This window comes from Leucoraja erinacea, chromosome 12, assembly GCF_028641065.1.
Source record: "Leucoraja erinacea ecotype New England chromosome 12, Leri_hhj_1, whole genome shotgun sequence".
Lineage (NCBI taxonomy): Eukaryota > Metazoa > Chordata > Chondrichthyes > Rajiformes > Rajidae > Leucoraja > Leucoraja erinaceus.
Genome location: NC_073388.1, coordinates 13,214,453 through 13,235,471, shown reverse-complemented (window position 1 = coordinate 13,235,471; position 21,019 = coordinate 13,214,453). Strand labels below are relative to the sequence as shown.

The window sequence follows — 21,019 nt, the reverse complement described above, 5'->3', positions numbered from 1 at the left end:
CAAATTATGACCAAAATAATTTCAAATCCCTTGCACTAGTCAACTGGATAATTATACATTTAGTGCAAGAAATGCGTGTGGACATTTGCTCAATTCACTAGCTATCCATTCTTACCAACACAATTTCACTACAAATTAATCCAAATTTAATATTAGTGTGAACTGTAACAACTTAAACTACAGTTGTGTCAAATCAATACCAGAGCTGATTGCAGCACTTAGATTTCTAATTCTGTTCTTTGAGCGAAAAATAAGAGGTTAGAGCTAGTTTTAAATGAAGCCCAAAGAAACAGCATTGACAACATTTTTCAAACTTCCAATCGATGGGGCAGCTGCAATATTTATAGCACAAAATAAAACTTGGTGTATTTAACACAACAACAGAAACAAATAATCAAGTTTCAGAAAAATCTTAATTAGTTTGTTGGTCATGTTAGCTTTTATTGTTTTTTTCAAATGAAGGGATGCAAGATCAGCTGTTCTGACAAGTTTTTAAAGTGACCTGGAAAACTTAGTAACATGTGATTTCTGGCATCAAATACAGTCTCAAAGGCAAAGACTTAAACTATCACAAATAATGAGACCAAACTTGGATTTTAGCATATGTCAAAATACAATACAAATGGTTATTACTCAGCAAAACACAAAGTGATAGGTCAGGCAGCATCTGTGGAAGGAATGCAGACAACTATTTGGGCCAGGTCCTTCGTCACACTGATTTCTTAAGGATCCTGCCAAGCTCCTCCAGCACTTTGTGCTTTACTCAAGATTCCAGCATCTGCAGTTCCTTGTATCTCCACTAATGGTTATGGGACTAGCGATTCCGGGTTTGAAACAAATCCAGAGAGTGCCATCTTGGAATTAACAGTATTATGCCAGCTTTTAGGTTAAGTATTAACAGATTTTTTGTTGTGACAAGTTGTTCTATTAATGAATGGCATTGTAATAGCCACATGCATCAAGTGTACAAGAAAGTGTACATGAAGTGTATACCAGTTATGCCTTAAATGCTCAGGCTTTTTAAATGTTGCTTCCTAAAGAAGTGTAAAACTCAAAGCCTCCACATTCCTCAACCCCAAATAAAACTGTACAGGCTTACAGCAGGATCCTTTATTATAAATGCAAGTTAAACTTTACATAAAAATGAACTACAGGAAAAGCTTGTAATTTTTCTAAGATATACCAAGATAAAAGCCAAAATGTTCAAAACTTCATGTCTCGACTGCAGTGAAAAACTCCAGATTGCCAAATTAGAAATTATATCAGTGGTTAACATTAGAACATGCCAATAAGAACAGATGTTACAAACTTGGAAAGGTTTTCTACAATTCAAGGCACCCAACAGCTGTTCCTATAAACATTTTTGCTAAATTTGAAACTTATATACACAAACATTATTAACATTTATACATTTTCCACAGCACATCTAAACAAGCTACATTAGAACTGATTGTATAACATTCAGTTTTAGATTTTATATTCATTAAATAGGTAGAAATGTTAGAAGCATTGCTGGCAAACATTACTCATTCTTAAATGTTAATCTCAAGAGCAGGTTACCAAACAGATCTTATAGATTGGACTGAACAGCATTATCTTGGAATAACGCCTTGACGTCTAAGCCAAATTTTCATCCCTCAATGCCAGCAATGTACTTTCAACATTTCACCTCCACAAGTAGAATTAGGTGCAAGTTCAGCCCCAGAGACATGGCAAGGACCTAGTGCAATTTAAAAAGTTGAAGGGGCGAGGACTTCCACCTGCTAGATAGCAATCATATAATCACATCACTGATTATTTGGTGAATCAAAACCAAATCTAGAGTGTTTGGTATCCAGCGTAGCTTTTTCTCCTTCCAATCACATAGGCAATCACAACAATCACAATTAAGACAGCTAAAGCTGCTCCAACAATAATAGGAATAAGAATGCTGTCATCATCCAGAGAACATTCTTCAGCTGCGGATTAAAGGAAAACATGAATCACCAGATACCATAAGAAAATAGTTAAATGCACATTAACATTTCATTTACTACAAGGGATGCAAATTACTTTAAAACTGGTAGTAGCAGGCTACACAATTGATTGACACTTTGCTCAATCCGTTGGCTAACATTTACAAAACTGATATTCCACCTCTGTAGAAAGTAGGTTAACTGGCTATTATAAATTGCGCTGAGTCCAAGGACAGGACAATTGGGGAACTGGTGGGCATGAGAATAACAAGGAGGAAATAAGTGGAGGATAAATAGGCCTGATAGAAATCTTCCAGTTAGTATGGTCACAATAGACTGACTGGCCTTATGTTACAAACAACATGGGAAAATATAGTGTAGTAAAGAACTACAGATGCTAGTTTAAATCAAAGGTAGACAAAATGCTGGAGTAACTCAGTAGGATAGGCAGCATTTCTGGAGAGAAGGAATGGGTGACGTTTCGGGGTCCAGCCTGAAGAAGGGTCCGAAACATCAATCACTCCTTCTCTTAAGAGATGCTGCCTGTCCCGTTGAGGTACTCCAACATTTTGTCTCCCTGAGAAGATATAGTGCCTCTTTGTAAAAGTTTGCACTTAAATCAAGAATGCAAATATCAACTGTAATCTTTCTGGTGCTCCCAAGTTCTCAGTTTAGTTTAGTTTATTGTCACATGTACAATGAAAAGCTTTTTTTTGCATGCTAACCAGTCAACAGAAAGATTACACATGATTACAATCAATCCATTTACAGTGTATAGGTACGTAAGGGAATAACGTTTAGTGCAAGGTAAAGCCAGCAAAGTCCGAGGAACATCAGAGGTAGATAGTAGTTCAGCACTGCTCTGTGGTAAGATGATTTAATGGCCTGATAACAGCTGGGAAGAAACTGTCCCTGAATCTGGTGGTGTGCATTTTCACACTTCTATACCTTTTGCCTGGTGGGAGTGGAGAGAAGAGGGAGTGGCTAGAGTGCAACGCGTCCTTGATTATGCCTGCTGGCCTTGCCGAGGTAGCATGAGGTATAAATGGAATCAATAGAAGGGAGGTTCTACACTGATTCTCAAATTGGCTGGTAAAGGGGATCCCAAAAGAACAATAGTATAAATGCCAAATGTGGCAAGTAACAAAACTCAAAAATACAAATATTACCATGTTAATCCAAGGAAAAGGCATATAAATTGGCCAGAGGAAGCAGCAAACCGGAGGACTGGGAGAAATTAAGAACTCAGAGGAGGGCAAAGAGGTTAATTAAGAGGGGGGGGAAAGCACGAAAGAAAGCTTGCGGGAATATAAAAACAGACTCTAAAAGCTTCTTTAGATATGTAAAAAGGAAAAGATTAGTTAAGACAAATGTAGGTACCTTACAATCAGAGACAGGTAAATATATAATGGGAAACACGTACCTCTCGAGAAGGTTCCAGACTTCAGCTCAAATGGTTGGATCCACACATTAAATGTATTAATAACCATTTGGTCAGTCACCCTCAGCCTCTGCTCTTTGTGGCACATGTATGAACTTCCGATAGATGTTTGCCAGTACTTCAGGCTGCTATTGTTGAATTGAAGTGGGATTGCTGGAAATAAAAAACACTTAATCAATTCAAAGAATAAAAACTATACCTGATTAAAACAAAAAAAACTAAAAATTTGAACACATCCAGGGGGTTGTTCGAGCACTGTGCATTAAGAAGTTTCAAGCAATGCTTGTAATTAAAACAGTCTAGGACTAACCTCTACATAATATTAAACTTGGTGAAATTACCCGAGATCAGATAGCAGTTGTGAAAAACAAGTCAACATTTGGGGGTCAATCAACTTTCATTTGGAAGAACACCAGTTTATCTGTCGTCCTTCCCATCAAGGACTAAATATCTCTGAATGGCCACCTTGCCATGCTTACCTTCAACTACTGTAATCGACAATACTTACTTGAACCATTCACAACCAGGCTTATATTAGCTTTCACCTCCTTTAAGAAGAACTTTGATTGCTCCTGCAACAAAATTTACACAAGTATGCAAAAAGTCTCAGTAAACGATAATCAAAATAATTATTTACAAGACACCATATGAAACTAGAAAATTAGTTTTAATCTGAATTTACCCCAGTACAACTGAGCTAATTGTGGAAACGAATGTATCAAATGGCACTCGCCGGGAAAACAACCGACCGTCCGCCATTAAACCGCCCCCACCACCCCACCCCACCACACACACACACGCGCAGCAAAGGCGTGGGGGCCAGGGAAAGCGGGGGAGCGCTGTCTGAAATTCACACCCGTGATGAACAGGAAGGTAAAAGATGGCTGACACAGTTACGGTAAGTCCTTTAGAGAGCACGGAGGGAGGAGGGAGAGAGGGGAGGAGGGGAGGAGGGGAGGAGGGGAGGAGGGGAGGAGGGGAGGAGGGGGAGGAGGGGAGGAGGGGAGGAGGGGAGGAGGGGAGGAGGGGAGGAGGGGAGGAGGGGAGGAGGGAGAGACACTTTTAAGAAGCCAGACAACATAATAAAGTTTGGCTGGGCATTTAACATTACCGGTCGGTATTCATTGGTTCTGAAAACTCCAATGAGCCAATTAAAATGCCTGGTCAGCGAAGGAGATTGCCTACAGCGCCTTTGACTGCCTATAACTACATAGTGACCCCACTCCACTGCACTATGAGTTCAAAAGAACCGTGCCGGCCAACTTTTACTCTTGGAAAATTTTTCAACATGCCTAGAAATTTTCCTCGACCAAACTGAGGCCACGAGTATGCGGGAACTTCCCTCGAACATGAAGGAGAGGTCCAGTGACCTCCTAGGACCACGTGTCAACCATGCAGCGATTTTGAGTCGAGGGCAAACTCTTCTAAACTCGCAGATTAGGTCGCCGCAGTGGGACAGCCCCTTTACCCGACCCTTGTCTTTTCCCTAAAACTACTCGACTGCAATAAACAATAGGCTCAAATTTACAAGTGGAATTGTAAAACATTGACCTCTCCCCTTCCCAGAGCACGTTTACTGGGAATTACCAGGACATTTTTATTTTGCAACACTATGAAGTCTTGCTACTTCCTGAACATAGGTTAAAACTTGCCCAAGGGAAGTTTGATACCTTCCAGGCCACAACATCTCAAGACACCATACATTGTTTTCTCCTTAATGAAATTGAATACTTACCACGATGAAGTGAAATATAATAGTTGTTTTCATATCTTCTAGCACAAGAGTTGCATCTTGATCCCCACAGTATCCACTTGCAGTAGAATTGGAATCAATATTAATCAGTCGTGTCTAAAATAATTTAGGATGAAAATGGAGGCAGAAGTTATTTTTTTGTAATGCACAAAACAAAACAGTGGCAAACAATGCAAGAAAAAAAAATACCTGGTTATCCTCCACGTAGGTAAGATTCAGCTGTAGTCCCATGTTGGCAAGGAGACAAGTCTCACTGCCATTTTTGAGTGTATAGTTGCCCACTGATGGTATTGGTGGTGGTGGCGGTTTAGTCGGGGTCATGGTTGAGGCTGTCCAAGTGGTGAGTGGACTCATGGTGGTGGACATGTCTGCCTTACAGATTGATTCTGGAAAGAAAAAAGATTTTAATGATTTGAAAACAAATCTAGGCAATTCAGTCAATAGTTCACCACATGGCTCTTCTTATTGGTCCACTTGGGTTCAAAAAACAAAACTTGATCCCAGGTTAACTAAACCCGACCCAAGTCGTGCAATTTTTCTCAACATCTGACCATGTACCATTAGTACAGATGGATAGCACAAGTTCAAAAATGAAATCCAACACAAATCAAGAACCCAAGCATTCCATCCTGGCCGGGGGCAGCAAAGCAGGTTTATTTCAATAAAACGTTGACACAAACCAAGCATTAGGTGAGTCACATCATGTGTTGATCACCGTGCTCTACAGCAGCCCTTCAATCCTTACCATCCAATTACCTTTTACTGAAAATATCTAAGTTTACGATTTTAAAATAGATTATCTAGAAAGGGGTGCAAATAGACTTATAGGCAATCAAATTGACATGTACAAGCCCTGTGACAGGAAATGAACATTACTGGAATGATTTAACCATGAGATGATATTTGCTGGAATGAACATATTTCAGGTGTTCAGGCTGGAACCAGGTGAGCAGGGAGAGCAAGTTCAGGGCAGAACAGCTATTCTCCTCTCTGGATGGTGCTCAATAACTTCAGACTACAGGAATGGTTTTGTTTGAATTGGGCAGGGAGGGGGTAAGAGTAGAAATGGTAGACGGGCAACTAGTTAAGATTCACATTAAAGGTCAACTCAAACATACTCGTACCCCAACACAAATTCTCGAGCTATAATAAACATTAAATTCAGAACTCAAATCTGAAGTTTGACTTAATGGAGCATTTCTCACCATTTTTGCTAATTGTTCCATTCTCCACTAAGGCTTGTAAGCCAACATCATAAAAAACCATGATTACTTCTTTGCTTGCAATAGCTTTGGCACTTCTACATGTGTAAACTGTGTTCAGTGGTGCAGCCTCCATTAAGGAATCCACAGCTACTTGCTTTACACCTAAAATAGATCAGAGAAATTACTGAAATTGAGGTAATGGAGTGCACTGGACATTAACTTAGTGTGTAAACAGGAGCATGCCATGTACAGTATCTAAGCATTCATGCAGTGCAAAGTCTACCTTGCATTAATCACAGCAACTAAACGTTTAAGCATTTTCAGAAGACCAGGAACTTGTAACAAAAAAAAACGTTACCACTTATGGAACCTTTTCATATAGGGAAGTGCTCAGATAGACAATGATTCGCACGCAACATTCTATTCACCCACAGCAACGTGTCAATTCAGACCTTCTTTCACTTAAAGGCTTAGGTTAGGTCAGATTTATTGCAATGTGCGGCAAGGAACCAGTAAAATGAAAAGCTTGCTTGCAGCGGCATCACGGGCACAGACTCAAACCACAAAAACATTATAGATGAATTAAACAAAAATGCTGCATGACAGTAAAGCAAAGAACAAAACATACTTCATTACTGCTCCAATTAAATATTAGGGATTAAAACAATCATTATGTCAGGAATAATTCCACATGTAGGAAATAGTAATAAACTTCAAGTAAAATGTAGCCAAATCTTCACATTTCATTGCAGCTACCAAAATATGACAAAATAGCTATATTTTTAATCAGATTATTTAAACACAAAATCTCAAACCCGCTCTTTGCTACCCAGTGAATAGATAGGCAAATTTGGAAACTAATTCACAATGAATGGTAAAAATCCCTTAGAAACATAGAAAATAGGTGCAGGAGGAGGCCATTCGGTCCTTCTAGCCAGCACCACCATTCATTGTGATTATGGCTGATCATCCCCAATCAATAACCCGTGCCTGCCCTCTCCCCATATCCCTTAATACCCAATGCATCACCGGTTCCTCACTCCCCTCCATCGAGTCTGTCCAGAGCAAGCAATGTCTGCGAAGAGCGCACAGGATCGTCAAGGACTGCTCTCACCCCAACCACAGACTGTTGACCATGACCAACAGGTTCAGGAACAGCTTCTTCCCTGCGGTTGTTACCCTACTTAACTCTACACCTTGGTGATTGCCAGTCATTTCCCCCCCCCCCCCCCCCCCCCCGAAAATTGCACTACTGCGTGTGTGTGTGTGTGTGTGTGTGTGTGTGTGTGTGTGTGTGTGTGTGTGTGTGTGTGTGCGCGTGCGCTAACGGCATTTCGTTGTCTCTATACTTGTACATTGCACAATGACAATAAAGTTTGAATCTGAATCTGACTTAGTGGCTAGAGGGAGTAATCTCTTGAACGACATAAAAGTTACCACAAGTAGAAAGCGTGCAGATTGGGAATTTATTAAACAAATGGTATTTACCTATTTATCAGAGGGGAAAAATCAGCAAATAAATGATCAAAATTTTCAACTATACAAGAGTAACAAATATGGGCCTCAGCCATATAAATTAAAATGGGGAATAAAGAAATAGTTGAGGAATTGTTTTTTATTTCTGTCATGAAACAAACCAGGAAAACCAATTATTGAATGACTAAAGTACAGTAACAAAATCCTCCAAACCAGAAATTACAGGGACCTGACACCATTGCATCTCTGGGACCTACAGAGGAGCCACACAGATCAGATTAGTGCAAAAGGCAATAACTTTGATGTATAGTGCAAGATATACAACTTCAGACACGAATAGCAAGCCCCCAATGGATCCTATAAGTCCTAGAGCATTAAACACATTTTGCACTACTTTTTCAACAGACCATCTATCTCAGACTGTCAAACTGTTTGAACAAAGTGGTTCTGCCACAGATTGCCAATTACAAATATGTTTCCCTGGTCAGCTGCTCAAGAGTACATACTGTTTAATACAAGGTAACAATAAAAATCATACTTGTGTTTTTTGCTCCAGGAAATAGATTTGTATCACTGGTGTTGTACGTGAAGGTCAACACATCTCCTCTGAATATTCCAGCAGAGTGGGAGAAATTTAGGCTCAAGGAATGACCAGGTCCAAAGTTCATTTTCAACAAAGGAGCTGATTTATTATCGCCACATACACTTCCATTTGACGACAATGAATTAGGCAGTGTAAAGGTTGTATTTTCCTAAATGAAGTACACACACACAAAAAGAAAATCTGAATAAGGTTGGGCACAATGATGGTACAACAGCTATGCCACAACAGCTCAACTGGACAAGCAGTGAACCAGATAAAACACACTCAGTTCAAGGACACACTGCAACAAACTCTACAATGTTGGATTAAAAAGGTTTGCCAGCAAAATTGTCAAAAAAAGTTTATATTTAACTTGTAATAATGACCAGATGGATCATCGATTTTTAGCTCAACCACTACCCATCCTGAACAGTGTTCAGGAGACCTTTATAAGGCAAAGGTAAATCTTCACTTCTTAAGATTTCAAATAAAGGCAAATAGCTGGAGTTGAATGTAAAACAATTATCTAATCGAATATCAGGATATGGTTGTGGTCAAATACCCCACAACTTCCTTTGACACATTAACGGCAATATATACACAACACATTCAGACTGGAACTGTCAGAGAACTACTATTAAATTAATTGGTATGGAAATAAGTCAATTTAAATGTGATGGGGGAAAGTGTTTAGGAGTAGCAAATAGTGGTCACTCCATTTCCTCCACCCAAGAAACTGGACATCTATTCAGCTACGTTCATCATTGGGGATACTTTAAAATAGCATGAATTCAAATTAATTAAAGCATAGAGCATCATCAGTTCTCATCCATTCTAATGCCATCCTCCCGCACTGCAAAGGAATGATTGATCCCTAAATGTAAATGCGAGATGGTGTACACTTGCGTGAGTTTGGCAATGTAGTCTCCATTTGACACAATGGAAAAAATACAAACAACATATTTTTGCAGAGATAACCAAGATTGTGACAATTTGCAGTTTTTATAGACAGGATTCAAATGATTCTAGTTTTTTTTTCACCTTTAAATAGGGAAAGTTTGATTATTTAACCCTAAAGCAAAAACTTGTTTCATTGGAGATTCACAGAAGTCTGAATGGTCTTTTTAGACAAAATAATTCAATTGCTACATTTCCAGAAAATAATTGGCACCCAAGCACCATTCGCTGCATTTCACAAACTACTATTTATTTTTAAAGATGACAAATGACTTGACAGCAAGGAATTTTGTTCCGCTGATGATTACACTAACTACATGATATCAACAATGTGTCCTCTCAGTTCTTCCATTAGTTAAAAAAACTATTGAAGTCTGTTTTTTTTTTGTCTGGTAGCTATTACAAATTGAGCTTAACTTAAGATAGACACAAAGTGCTGGTGCAACTCAGCGAGTCGGGGAGCATCTCAGGAGAAAGGGAACAGGTGATGTTTTGGATCGGAACCCTTCTTCAGACCTCAGCTTAACTGTGTTGCTATCAAACCTCTAAGGGTGCTGGTTTTCAAATGGGAGTTCAATTCCCAAATAAACCTTCCCTCCAACTCATTCCAAAATAAAGCATTAGAAATAATTATAGCAGCCATAATTGAGCCATGAACAAACAAACAATTCTCCAATCTTACTGTTTGTTACAAGAAAATAGAAATTTACATAACTTACCATTGTTCCATTTCCCTCATAAACAACAGTGAAGTTGACGGATAAAATTGCATATATGCAGGTTTTGTTATTGTTGTCGTGGACTTTAATCTCCACTGCTTCAGTCAGGGAAAATCCTGAAAAAAAGCGGTCACTTAGTTACCATGGAACAACAATCCAATAGGCAAATCTACAAACTTAATTTGTGCAACAAGGTTATTGTGTTCTCAAGAAACATTGCAGTGGGCCAAAGAAAACTAATCGGAAAGCATTGGCAATAGTCAGGCTTGGATACCCGTGTCAAGCATGTGCACCTATAATGGGGATGACACCATCTCACCTGCACTACATTCTGTTCTGGATCAACTTGACAATAGGAACACCTGACAGTTTGCTCATTATTGAATGCCACTCGGCCTTCGACTCCATAATATTGAATAAGGTCACCCCTACACTTCTGAACCGTGGCCTTCATCTGAACCTGGTTTCTGTATTTATTGACAGGCAAACCTCAATTGGTTAGAATTGGTCCAGCATTTCCACCACCTGATCCTCAACACTGGGTTGTCTGCTCAGACCCTTGCTCTACTCACTGTACATCCACGAGTGTACAGAAAAGTGCAAAGTCAATTCAATTTTTAAGTTTGCTAATAATACCACTGTTGTCAGCCAGATCAGCAACAACGAGATGAATGAGGGAAAAGAAGAGATCAAAATCCCAGTGAAATTGTGGTCAGGACAACCTAGTCCTAAATGTAAAAAAAGTCAAAATAATTGGTTATTGACCCAAGGAAGAGAGGGAGTGAACACAACAACCCAGTCCTCCGAGCTGCTGTATAGATTGTCAACAATTTCAAGATCCTCGACATCCACATCACCAGCAAACTAACCTGGTCCCTTCACACTGATCAAGAAAACACATCAACATAATTTACTTCTTTGAGCATTCGAGAAGATTCACCATGCGCATGAGCATTCTCTGGAACTTCAACAGATAGGTTATGTAAACTATTCTGACAGGATGGTATGTCAACTGCTCTGCTCCTGACCACTTAAACCCGAAGGGGAGATGAATGAAGCAGTTCACATGCACGTCACTTCCTTCAACCCAGTCTATCCTCACAGTGGGCTGCATCAGAAATGCAGGGAGTATCCTCAGTGATACTTGCCATCCTTGCCATTCCCTTTTCCACCTTCTTGGAGAAGATTCAAGAGCTTGAAAGCTCAGACATCCAAAGTTACGAGGAGCTTCTTCCTGACTGCTATTAGACTCCTGAACTAATCACTTCTTTCACACCCTCTTCCCAAATGGTGCCGCCAGGTATTCTTTCCTCGACCTAATTTGGTTATTCCATTATTGTATTTTAATATGTATTTGCGCCATTTCAGATGGGACTACAATCTTGCACTCTTGTTTTGGGCTTGTCATTTATTTATCATTGATCGTTTACTGTGCTTCATTTGAACAAGGAATTTCATTGCACTCTGATGCGTATGACAATAGACAAATCTGAATTTGGCTACGTGCCTAAATCAGTGAATACAAACCCAACTACTCCAAATGGCCGTGCTCAATGTATGAAATGAGATGTCAATAGATTGGCATATCCATAATGGAAATAATCAGCCTATTTGAGCAAGTTTCATTCAGCGTTCATTTAAAAAGTTCCAGGATCGATGATTGCCCATCTATCTTGTATAAATACACCGATCGACTTCATAGCTCAAAACAAAGAATGTAAAGGATGATCTTGTATTTCACAGTGGAATGCTGTTCTTCCACACCTGGGAAAAAAACAAGTACTTTTGTTGCCTGGCTGCAGCAAGATCAAAGTTGAAATGGTCAGTCATTGTTACAACATTCACTCAAAAGATTCTAAATTAAACTAAAAATCTGTGCTGTTTGGTGGACCGTGCGGAATGGGAGGACCCGTTGCTCCTCCCGTGCAGCAGGTGGCGCTGCACAGGACAAAGAGAGATGTTTTGTATATAATTACCTCTGTCTGTACACAGTGTGAGTGTGCAGTCGGATCGTGTGGTTGCAGCCATTTTGAGTTGTCTTGCTGCCAGCATTGAGTTAATGTAATAAAGACTTCTGTTGTACCTTGAAGACTCTCAGGTTTTATACAGACATAGAACAAGAACACGAAAGAATACGGAGACTTCGGATTGCGTCCAAAGAGCCTATTTGTCGATATAATTTTTGAGTTGTGTAGTGTACTCAAACTAACATGTCTCGGCAATTTGATTGTTTTGATCTCGAGCGTGAAAGGTGGTCGTCGTGTTTAATTCGCGCTGAGTTTTATTTTGAAAGTACGGCAGTTACGACTGACCCCCGGACGACAGCCCATTCCCATGAAAGGCAATAGTACTGTCGCCGTTTCCTGTAATGGTATGACACAGATGTTGCTGCTGATCGTCGTTGGCAAAGAAGGTACATCCCCTGAGCTCCATCGGCTGGATTCATGCTTTCAAGCTTGACATGAATGCCTTGATCTACGATAGATCAACTATGGCATTGTCATCTACCCTGGATTGCAACATGGTCAGCAAGTGCGAGAACAACCTGCAGAAGGTTCTTGACCAGTTTCCAGTCGCTTTCGCACATGTACTTGGACATTGCACAAAGATGAAGGCACGGCTCATACTCAAAGACGATGCCATCCCCAAGTTCTTCAAACCAAGACCAGTTCCGTTCAGTCAGATGGACGCCTAAGACAAGGAACTCTGCCGTCTTGAAGAAATGGGAATTATCACCCATGTGAACCATTCAGAATGGGCTTCAAGTAGAACTGGACGACGAGACAAAAAACCTGCTCGTGATCAGCACGCACAAGGGACTGTTCAGATTCAACCGATTGTCGTTTGGTCCGGCACCGGCCATCTTCCAGAAACTGGTAGACAATCTGGTTGCCGGGATTCCGTACATAGCCGCCTACCTGGATGACATAATTGTCACCGGCCGGACAGAGGAAGAACACCTGCAAAACCTAAAACAGGTCCTCACGGCACTGAACAACAGCATGAAGTTCCGCATGGATAAGTGCGCATTCTTCCGACAACAGGTCACATATCTCGGACATGTGATCCTGGCAAGTGGTCCGAAGCCATCGGAAGAAAGAGTGGACGCCATTGTGAAATTGCCGACGCCCGAAAATGTGAAGCAGCTTGAAAGCTTCATTTACAAGGTGAACTACTATGGCAAGTTCATACCGGCACTTTCGACTTAGTGCGCACCATTGAACAACCTGCAAAAACAAGACGTTGAATGGCACAGGTCCAAAGAGTGTGACCATGCATTCATCAGGTTGAAGGGGATGCTCGCCCAGAAGACGCGTTTGGTCCACCATGACCCATCAAAGCCGATCTCGCTGGCCACTGATGCATTACCGATGCGATGGTCTTGGAGCTGTAATCTCACAAACGGCGCCAAACGGCAAGGAAGAACCAATCACGTTCGCATCCAAAACAGCGACGACCACCAAGAAAAACTACAGTCAAGTGGAGAAATAAGCACTGGCGATCGTGTTTGGTGTCCGGAAGTTCCACCAATATTTGAGTGGGCGACATTTCCTGCTTATCACCGACCACTGCTGACTACTTCTAGTCCAGAGAAAAGTTTACCCGTCATGACGTAGCAGCGTCTACAACATTGGGCCCTGATCATGATGGGATATGACTACCACATCATTTTCCGACAGTCTGCCAAGCATGTCAATGCCGATGCACTGACTCATCTACCGATTGGACCCGACCTGACGTTCGATAAAGAGGAGGTAAATATGAAAATTGAGATGGACATGAACTTGCTCAACATGCGGGTCATCGCCGATTTCCCCGTCTCCGCAAGGACGGTCGCCAACTACACGAGCACACCCCATTTTGTCGAAAGTACGACATTTTGTCACTGGGGGGGGGGGGGGGGGGGGGGGGGGGGGGGGGGGGGGGCAAACAGTCCCAAGCTGGACAAGGAATTCCGCTCATTCCAGAAAGCGCAAACGGAAATCTCCTCAAAGGATGGCATTCTGCTCCGCCATTGTCGATGTCTCCAACAATTTTATTCTTATTATCAACAGGAGGACCAACTTTGGTCCTCCTGTTGATAAACAGCAATAAAAGTTTCCAAAGGTGATGGAAAGACCGGAGGAAAGACTAAGTCTAGGGGGGCGCCGGAGGAGGGAGATGGCAGCCCTGCCGGCAATCTGTTCGTTTTTTTCATCCTTTTTGTTATTTTCAGCATTTGTTTAAAGTTTGTTTTAATGTTCTTCTGTTTGTTTTATATGGGGGGAGGGGGAAACTTTTTTTTTCAGGTTCTTACCTTCCCAGAGATGTGATCAAGTTTCGGATGTGATCAAGTGATCTGCGGCCTACCATCGTTGGAGCTGGAAGCCGCCTCGGACTGTCGTGAGCCCCACTGCAGGACGTGGACTTACCATCGGAGCGGATCCCTTGCCTGGGATCGCTCCCACCGCGGCCTGCGGACTTACCAACAAGGGCTCGCAGTCTCGGAAGAGGCTAGTCGGGAGCTCCAACGCCGCAGAAGTTTCGTCCACAACCCGCCGCGAGGTTCGATCGCCCGGCGCGGGGGAGCTGACATCCCCCCGATGCAGGAGCTGAACAGCTCGTTCAGCCGCCGTCTATGGGACTCAAGACCGTCCTGTCAACGGGGGACTCGAGGCCCCCGACCGAGGATGAACAAGGGAAGGACTTGGAACTTTATTTTCGCCTTCCATCACAGTGAGGAATGTGTAGGAGTCACTGTGATGGATGTTTATGTTAAAACGTGTTTATTTGAGTCTGTTGCTTTCTTAAATTGTACGACTGACCTGGCCAGTGAATTTCACTACACCAGAGCTCGAAATTAGCGGTTGCCCGGGTGCCATTGACCACCCAAAGTGCCGCCAGACAACCTAAATGCCGAGTAATTTTGCCCGGCTTGGCACGCAGATACTGGTTTATACCGATAGACACAAAAAACTGGAGTAACTCAGCAGGTCAGGCTGCATCTTTGGAGAATAGGAACGTGTCGTCGTCGGCTTTATTGCAGGGCAAAGATACTAGGTGCATGGTGACGAAGGGTCGGAGCGAATGATGGGCCCCGAACAGCAGCAACAGCGGCCGCTACAGCGGCTCCTTCGCCTCCTCCTCCCGCACCCCACCCGGCGGAAGGAAGCCTCCCTCTCTCTCCCTCTTGTATATGATAGCAGCTGCTGCTTGCAAATCCGCCAACGGCGCTTTCAAAACAACCCCTCACATGCCGAGGCTGGGAGGAGAGAGGGGGAGAGGGAGGCCTCCTTCTGCAGTCTGAAGCAGCTGCACCAAAGATCCTATAGCTATAGGATCTTTGAGCTGCACCGCCCGGCCCCACACCTTCCTGTCGGCTGGCGATGAGATCCCAATCACCACCCCCTTTGGCGGCGTTGGACAGGGACGGCCAAGGCAGTGGGGCGATGTTGTCCGAGGAGCGCTGACCTTCCTTCCTCCCCACCTCGTCCCCATTCTCTCTCTCTCTCTCTCGTATGCCCCCCTCCATCCCTCTGATCCTGGGACCCCTCCTCTCCATCCCGCACTGACCCCCATTCCCTCCTCACTGACATTCCCTGTGCTCCCCTCCCCATCTAACCCCCCCCCCCCCCCCAATCTATTCATCACCCTACCCACCTCGCATTGATTCTCCTCCTGCCCCCCCCCCCCCCCATCCATCCTACCCTGGTCCCCCAATTCATCCAGTACTGACCCCCCTTCCCAAAAGTTAAGTGAGAGCCCTGTACACCAATTGGTGTATGTGACAATAAATGAACTTATGAACTAGGTGCTGAGAGCTCTCTTATACCTGCATTAAGGAGGCAATTAAACACACCCGAGTTGCTGTGTGTATACATTACGAACGATAATTGTTTTGATCTGAATTTCATATTTATTTTTGCATATTTACTTTTGCATCTTTGAGGTAAGAAAATACTGCTTTCAAAACTATTAAGCTGTGTGCGGGACGCAAGAGTCTTTAGTGGGGGGTTGAATAAACTGCAGGTTTTACATTGTAAGAGGAAATCCCTCCCTGACAACAGGCTTACGATGTAGAGGAAATCCCATTCTGTCATCCGTTCCCGTTTTTCCCGTCATCACGTTGCTGATCTATTGAATCGCTGGATTTGAAAGTCAGGGGCTCAAATTCAAGGCCTTTAAAATCATGGATTGAAAGTTCACATAGAAACATAGAAAATAGGTGCAGGAGTAGGTCATTCGACCCTTCACTGCCATTCAATATGATCATGGCTGATCATCCAACCCAGTATCCTGTACCTGCCTTCTCTCCATACCCCGATCCCTTTAGCCACAAGGGCCACATCTAACTCCGTCTTAAATATAGCCGACATCACGCTAAAACAAAAGGTATATAGGACGTTTATTTAACATCTAATCTAGTTTTTGGTGTAATTTAATTTTAATCTGATGATGGCGAAATAAGTTAATTAGGCCCCGATATCGGCAACATGATAATTATCCGTATTGTGTACTTGTTTATCCGTGATCACTATTTTCATGCTAAATATCTGATTAAAAACTTTCACAGTACATACAGATCGGATTGAGGCCGCCGCGATGTTAAACATGGCGACAGCCATGATCGATCTAGAAAAAGAGTATACAAAACCAAGAAGGTTGCCATTGTTCACATTCATGTTGAATGCCTAGGTCATCAAAAGTTGTTTAACATCCTGAGAAATACTTTACCCATCACTTTAGTTCTGCATATTGATGATATTTTCACCATCTGTGCAACATTATATAATTTACTGCCTCCATTGGTGTGTAACTAAGATGTTGTTGCACTTGCAGATCATTTTGATCAGAAGTTCAACTTTATGTTCAACCAGATTTGATGTGAACTGAAATCCAGAACTTGCCGAGTTTGCAACATGTACATTTCAACTCAGAGCTTTACATCTCTTACATCGTACTTATTTTGCAAAACAGTTTTGTTATCACCATGTACAGTGCCCTCCATAATGTTTGGGACAAAGACGCATCATTGATTTATTTGTCTCTGTACTCCACAATTTGAGATTTGTAATAGGAAAAAAAAATCATATGTGGTTAAAGTGCACATTGTCAGATTTTATTAAAGGCCATCTTGAGCAAACAAAATACTGGAGCAACGCAGTGGATCTGGGAGCATCAGTGGAGGGAATAGATATGAGTTGTATCAGGTCGAGACCCTTCTTCAGTAAGGGATTAATGCTGGATTAGTGCAAATATATGAATTACGGTTGGCTGTTTGTTCTGTATGAACATGGCTCTGAATAAAACAATTGATGCAAGGTCATTACACCAAAGCAAAATCATTCAAACATGCAATCCCCTTTTACACTCAATCCCTATTGAGTCACAGATCACATGCCAAATCCAACCTAAGAATGCCAGTGGCAAAGCTTAGCACAATGACAATGCCAAACAGCATATCCAGATTCCAACAGCAAAGGGAATTCAAGTCCCCCGTAAATATGGGACTCATTTCAGCAATGAATGCTGGTGCCTTCAACTAGCACAATTAGTGCAAAACTAAAATCTAGCACATTACACTTCTGCCCCCTTGCTAAATGTTGGTAGTTATATGCCCGCAATTGAATAAACAAGATGCCTTATTAAGAATTACAAGCCAAGTTAGTGAAAATGTTACCTATAACAGCCTTGAAATGCAACATTCATCCAGATTAAATAATTAACCCCATTTATCTGGTGATCCCAAAAGGTAGAACTCCCAGCCAAGGTTACAGTACACTTCTCCAGCAAGCCAGATACACGACTAAGCAGCATAAATATTCTATTCCAGAATCCTAGTTTCTCACCACACCCAAGACTAGATCAATGCAGGTGGAAGCCATATTGATACAAACCAAATCTCAGTATTTGTGACCCAGGAAACATGATGGATTCCAAAACAATTACATGTTTACTGCAGCACAAGCTGATAATCTAGACAAAAGCTGAATCAAGTAGCCATGCCAGAAATAGAACAAAGCCATAAACAACTGAAACAGCATCTCCAGTAAACATCACCCAGTAAAATTCACACAATTTAACAGACATTCCCAATACAAAATCAATATCTGTAAGAATCAAATGCCGCACTTCAATCTAAGACATTCTTCCAAATTCCACAACACTGCAAAATATGGTGCCACTTCCAAAGTCTTGTTCCTTCCTTCTGTAGGTATGGACTAACATTTTTCAAAAATGTTACATTAACTCCTATTTTTTTAAAATGTGAATAAAGTTAACTTCAAATGTCAGTTGGCCAAATATAAATTTCATAAGAGAAACAGCCAAGAATTCTACTCTATGCCAAAATAAACTAGCACTGTCACGTCATCTTCTTTATCAAAAACTAGAAAATGTACATCGTCTGCTTGTTAATGGATTTTAAGGATAGGAGCAGTCTCAGGTAAAATTGGGTAAGTTGAATCTATTTTCGTTTATTTCAAATTATATTAAAGTCGCGGTATAAATACTTCCACAAAACAAAATGCAAGAGAAAAGGCAACACAAGGAGATACACAATTGGACCCGAAACGTCACCCACTCCTTCTCTCCAGAGATGCTGCCTGTCCCGATGAGTTACTCAGTATTTTGTGTTTATCCTCAGTGGATATCGTGTTTCGTTTCCCCCAACTCTTGGAGCTTACCACTTCTCTTAATGTGATGCAATGATACTTCGCCCCGATTAGAACGATTTAACACTAAAAACACAGAATGCAGAAAGCAGAAAGAGTGAAGCTGAAGCCCAGATAGACAGACGATGCCAGCGCTGAAAATGCCAGCCAGTAGCCGGATCTATCTATGGCCAGCAAACGGGAGATACGTACATCTCTGGACTTCTGAGCGCACAGAGCGGCCGCCGGCTGCAAAAGGACGGCGTGGAGTGGAAACATACACACGAATGGAGAAAACCTTAAGCGAGAGAGTAACTGCCAGGCCTGCAGCACCGGGGGAGTGGAGCCAGCGAACGACGACGATGCCGCCGCCGCCGGGCTGTCCCCACTCAGCCGGGCCGTCACACACTGACTCGGCCATCACTACCCCACCAAGGACAGGCTCACCTGTAAACAGGAGGAGGGCGGCGACGTGGAGCACGGGAGGTCGATGCATGGTTGATGGAGAAGACGACGGCGACGGCAGTGGTCCGGCACAACGAAGGTCTTCCCTCCTTAACACTGTGAACCGCTCAACGCCGCCTGGACACGGCGAAGGTCTGGTCGCCTCGAGCAGAAGCCGGCACGAAGAGCCCAGCCAGCGACGCCTCAACCGCAAGCTGCGCAGCGACCGCAAACTCCACACAGCGATGGTGTCACCGCCTCAAACCCCCACCCCCGTGAACCCGTCAGCGTCACCTCAAACACTGAAGCCCCTCAGTGTCACCTCGAGCCCGTCAACCGCCGCTGCCGCCGCCGCTCACGTGACTGGTGCGCCCCCCACTCGCCGGGACAGCCAATCACCCGCTGACGCTACCCTGACCAATCGGCAGTCGGTTGCTGCCCTCCTCTGACCTATCAGCGCACAGGCCCAGCCGGTGGGTCAATCAAACCAATCGGGACGCGCCGGTCCCCGACATTGTCCAAACACGTCTCGCGGTGCCCGGACTAGCGCAGTCACGCGCAAAGATACCAGAGCAACTTTGGTCACGCGCTCCCGGGCAAAGATCTCGGGGAGGCGCGCATTTGCAGCACCGATGCAAAGCAGCAACCCTGCAGAGATAAATAAACGCACACACACGCACACAACATGCTGGAGTAACTCAGTGGGACGGACCCCATTCCTCATCTCCAGAGACGCAGCCCGTCCCGCTGAATTACTCCAGCATTTTGTCTATCTTCGTTGTAAACCAGCATCTGCAGTTCTTTCCAACGCAAGCAGCAACGCTGCGGTTTGGTGTCGATCTTCGACGTAAATCAGCGTCTCCACTTGCTTCCTACACACTTTTTTTGTCTACGATTTAAGTTCTAACTAACCTTCATCAACATAACTAGATGACTAGGAAAGAACTACAGATTTACAGCGAAGACACACACAAAACGTTGGCGCAGCTTGATTGTTAAAGCGGATACTCCCGCTTTTTGCGTCTGTAACCAAATGAGTGATTGATGCCAGATTTTGTCCCCGCGCTGTTGTTATTACCTGCTGTGTTGGCAATGACAACATGATCACGAGTTAGAATGTGGAGTTGATTCATGGTTGCATGTGATGTTGCTTATTAACGCATCCTGCACTTAGTGATAATGCAGCAGCAGTTATAAATACAAAACTAGTTTTAACTAATCTGAACACGTAGACATTTTGCGATATTTTGTTCTTTTACGTGAAGGATGCTCGAGCACAAATTGTTGTGACATGTTTCCAGCCCCACCACTACCAATGACGGGGGGGGGGGGGGGGGGGGGGGGGGGGGGGGAACAAACCTCTGGAGTGTACCATTCTCGATCAGTTATACTATGCTGAATTCTTGGGGAGGGCAATGGACCTTGTAGAAATGTAGAACACATTCACGTCATCGAGCATTTAATGTAGGTGGTGATGTCGAAGCAAAGTTCAGCAAAGAATCTCAATTGGAGTCAATAGTAAGTGGTTGAAAAGTATTTTGAGTTTTTCTTTTAAAAATAAACGTTATTCAAAATATATATAAAACTAGACGGTGGGGGGGGGGGGTGGAGGGGAAAAGAGGGGAAGAAAAAGGGGGGAGAAAAGGACAGGGGGGAGAGAGGAGAGTGGGGGGAAGAGGAGTGGGGGGGGAGAGGAGAGGGGGGGGGAGAGAGAGGGGGGGGAGAGGAGAGGGGAGGGGGGAGGGAGAGGGGGGGGGAGTGAGGGGGGGTGGGAGAGGGGGGAGAGGAGAGGTGGGGAGAGGGGGAGGGTGGGGGGGGTGTGAGAGAGAGGGGGGGGGAGAGGTGGGGAGAGA

General features: G+C 43.2%; 1 protein-coding gene across 2 annotated transcripts; it reads right to left on the bottom strand.

The window, feature by feature from the left end:
* Window positions 1–1,099: 1,099 nt before the first annotated feature.
* Window positions 1,100–19,505, bottom strand: lamp2 (lysosomal-associated membrane protein 2). Of its 2 annotated transcripts, none has more exons than XM_055643610.1 (9): window positions 19,170–19,505; window positions 10,090–10,205; window positions 8,369–8,582; window positions 6,355–6,516; window positions 5,339–5,535; window positions 5,132–5,245; window positions 3,905–3,968; window positions 3,379–3,549; window positions 1,100–1,958 (listed from the first exon to the last, which is right to left on the bottom strand). In XM_055643610.1, the coding sequence occupies exons 1-9, from the start codon at window positions 19,216–19,218 to the stop codon at window positions 1,819–1,821; spliced, it is 1,227 nt and encodes a 408-aa protein (XP_055499585.1). In that variant the 5' UTR covers window positions 19,219–19,505; the 3' UTR covers window positions 1,100–1,818. The 2 variants fall into 2 exon arrangements, with proteins under 2 accessions (XP_055499585.1, XP_055499584.1); XM_055643609.1 differs by having other exon boundaries at window positions 3,905–3,973; window positions 5,134–5,245.
* Window positions 19,506–21,019: the final 1,514 nt, after the last annotated feature.

Coding starts and splice junctions, on each gene's coding strand:
- lamp2 (XM_055643609.1), bottom strand. CDS start 19,218: ATGCATCGACCTCCCGTGCTCCACGTCGCCGCCCTCCTCCTGTTTACA. Junction 6,517..8,368: donor TCCTGGAGCAAAAAACACAA/GTATGATTTTTA, acceptor GATCTATTTTAG/GTGTAAAGCAAGTAGCTGTG. Junction 5,536..6,354: donor TGGAACAATTAGCAAAAATG/GTGAGAAATGCT, acceptor TTTTCTTTCCAG/AATCAATCTGTAAGGCAGAC.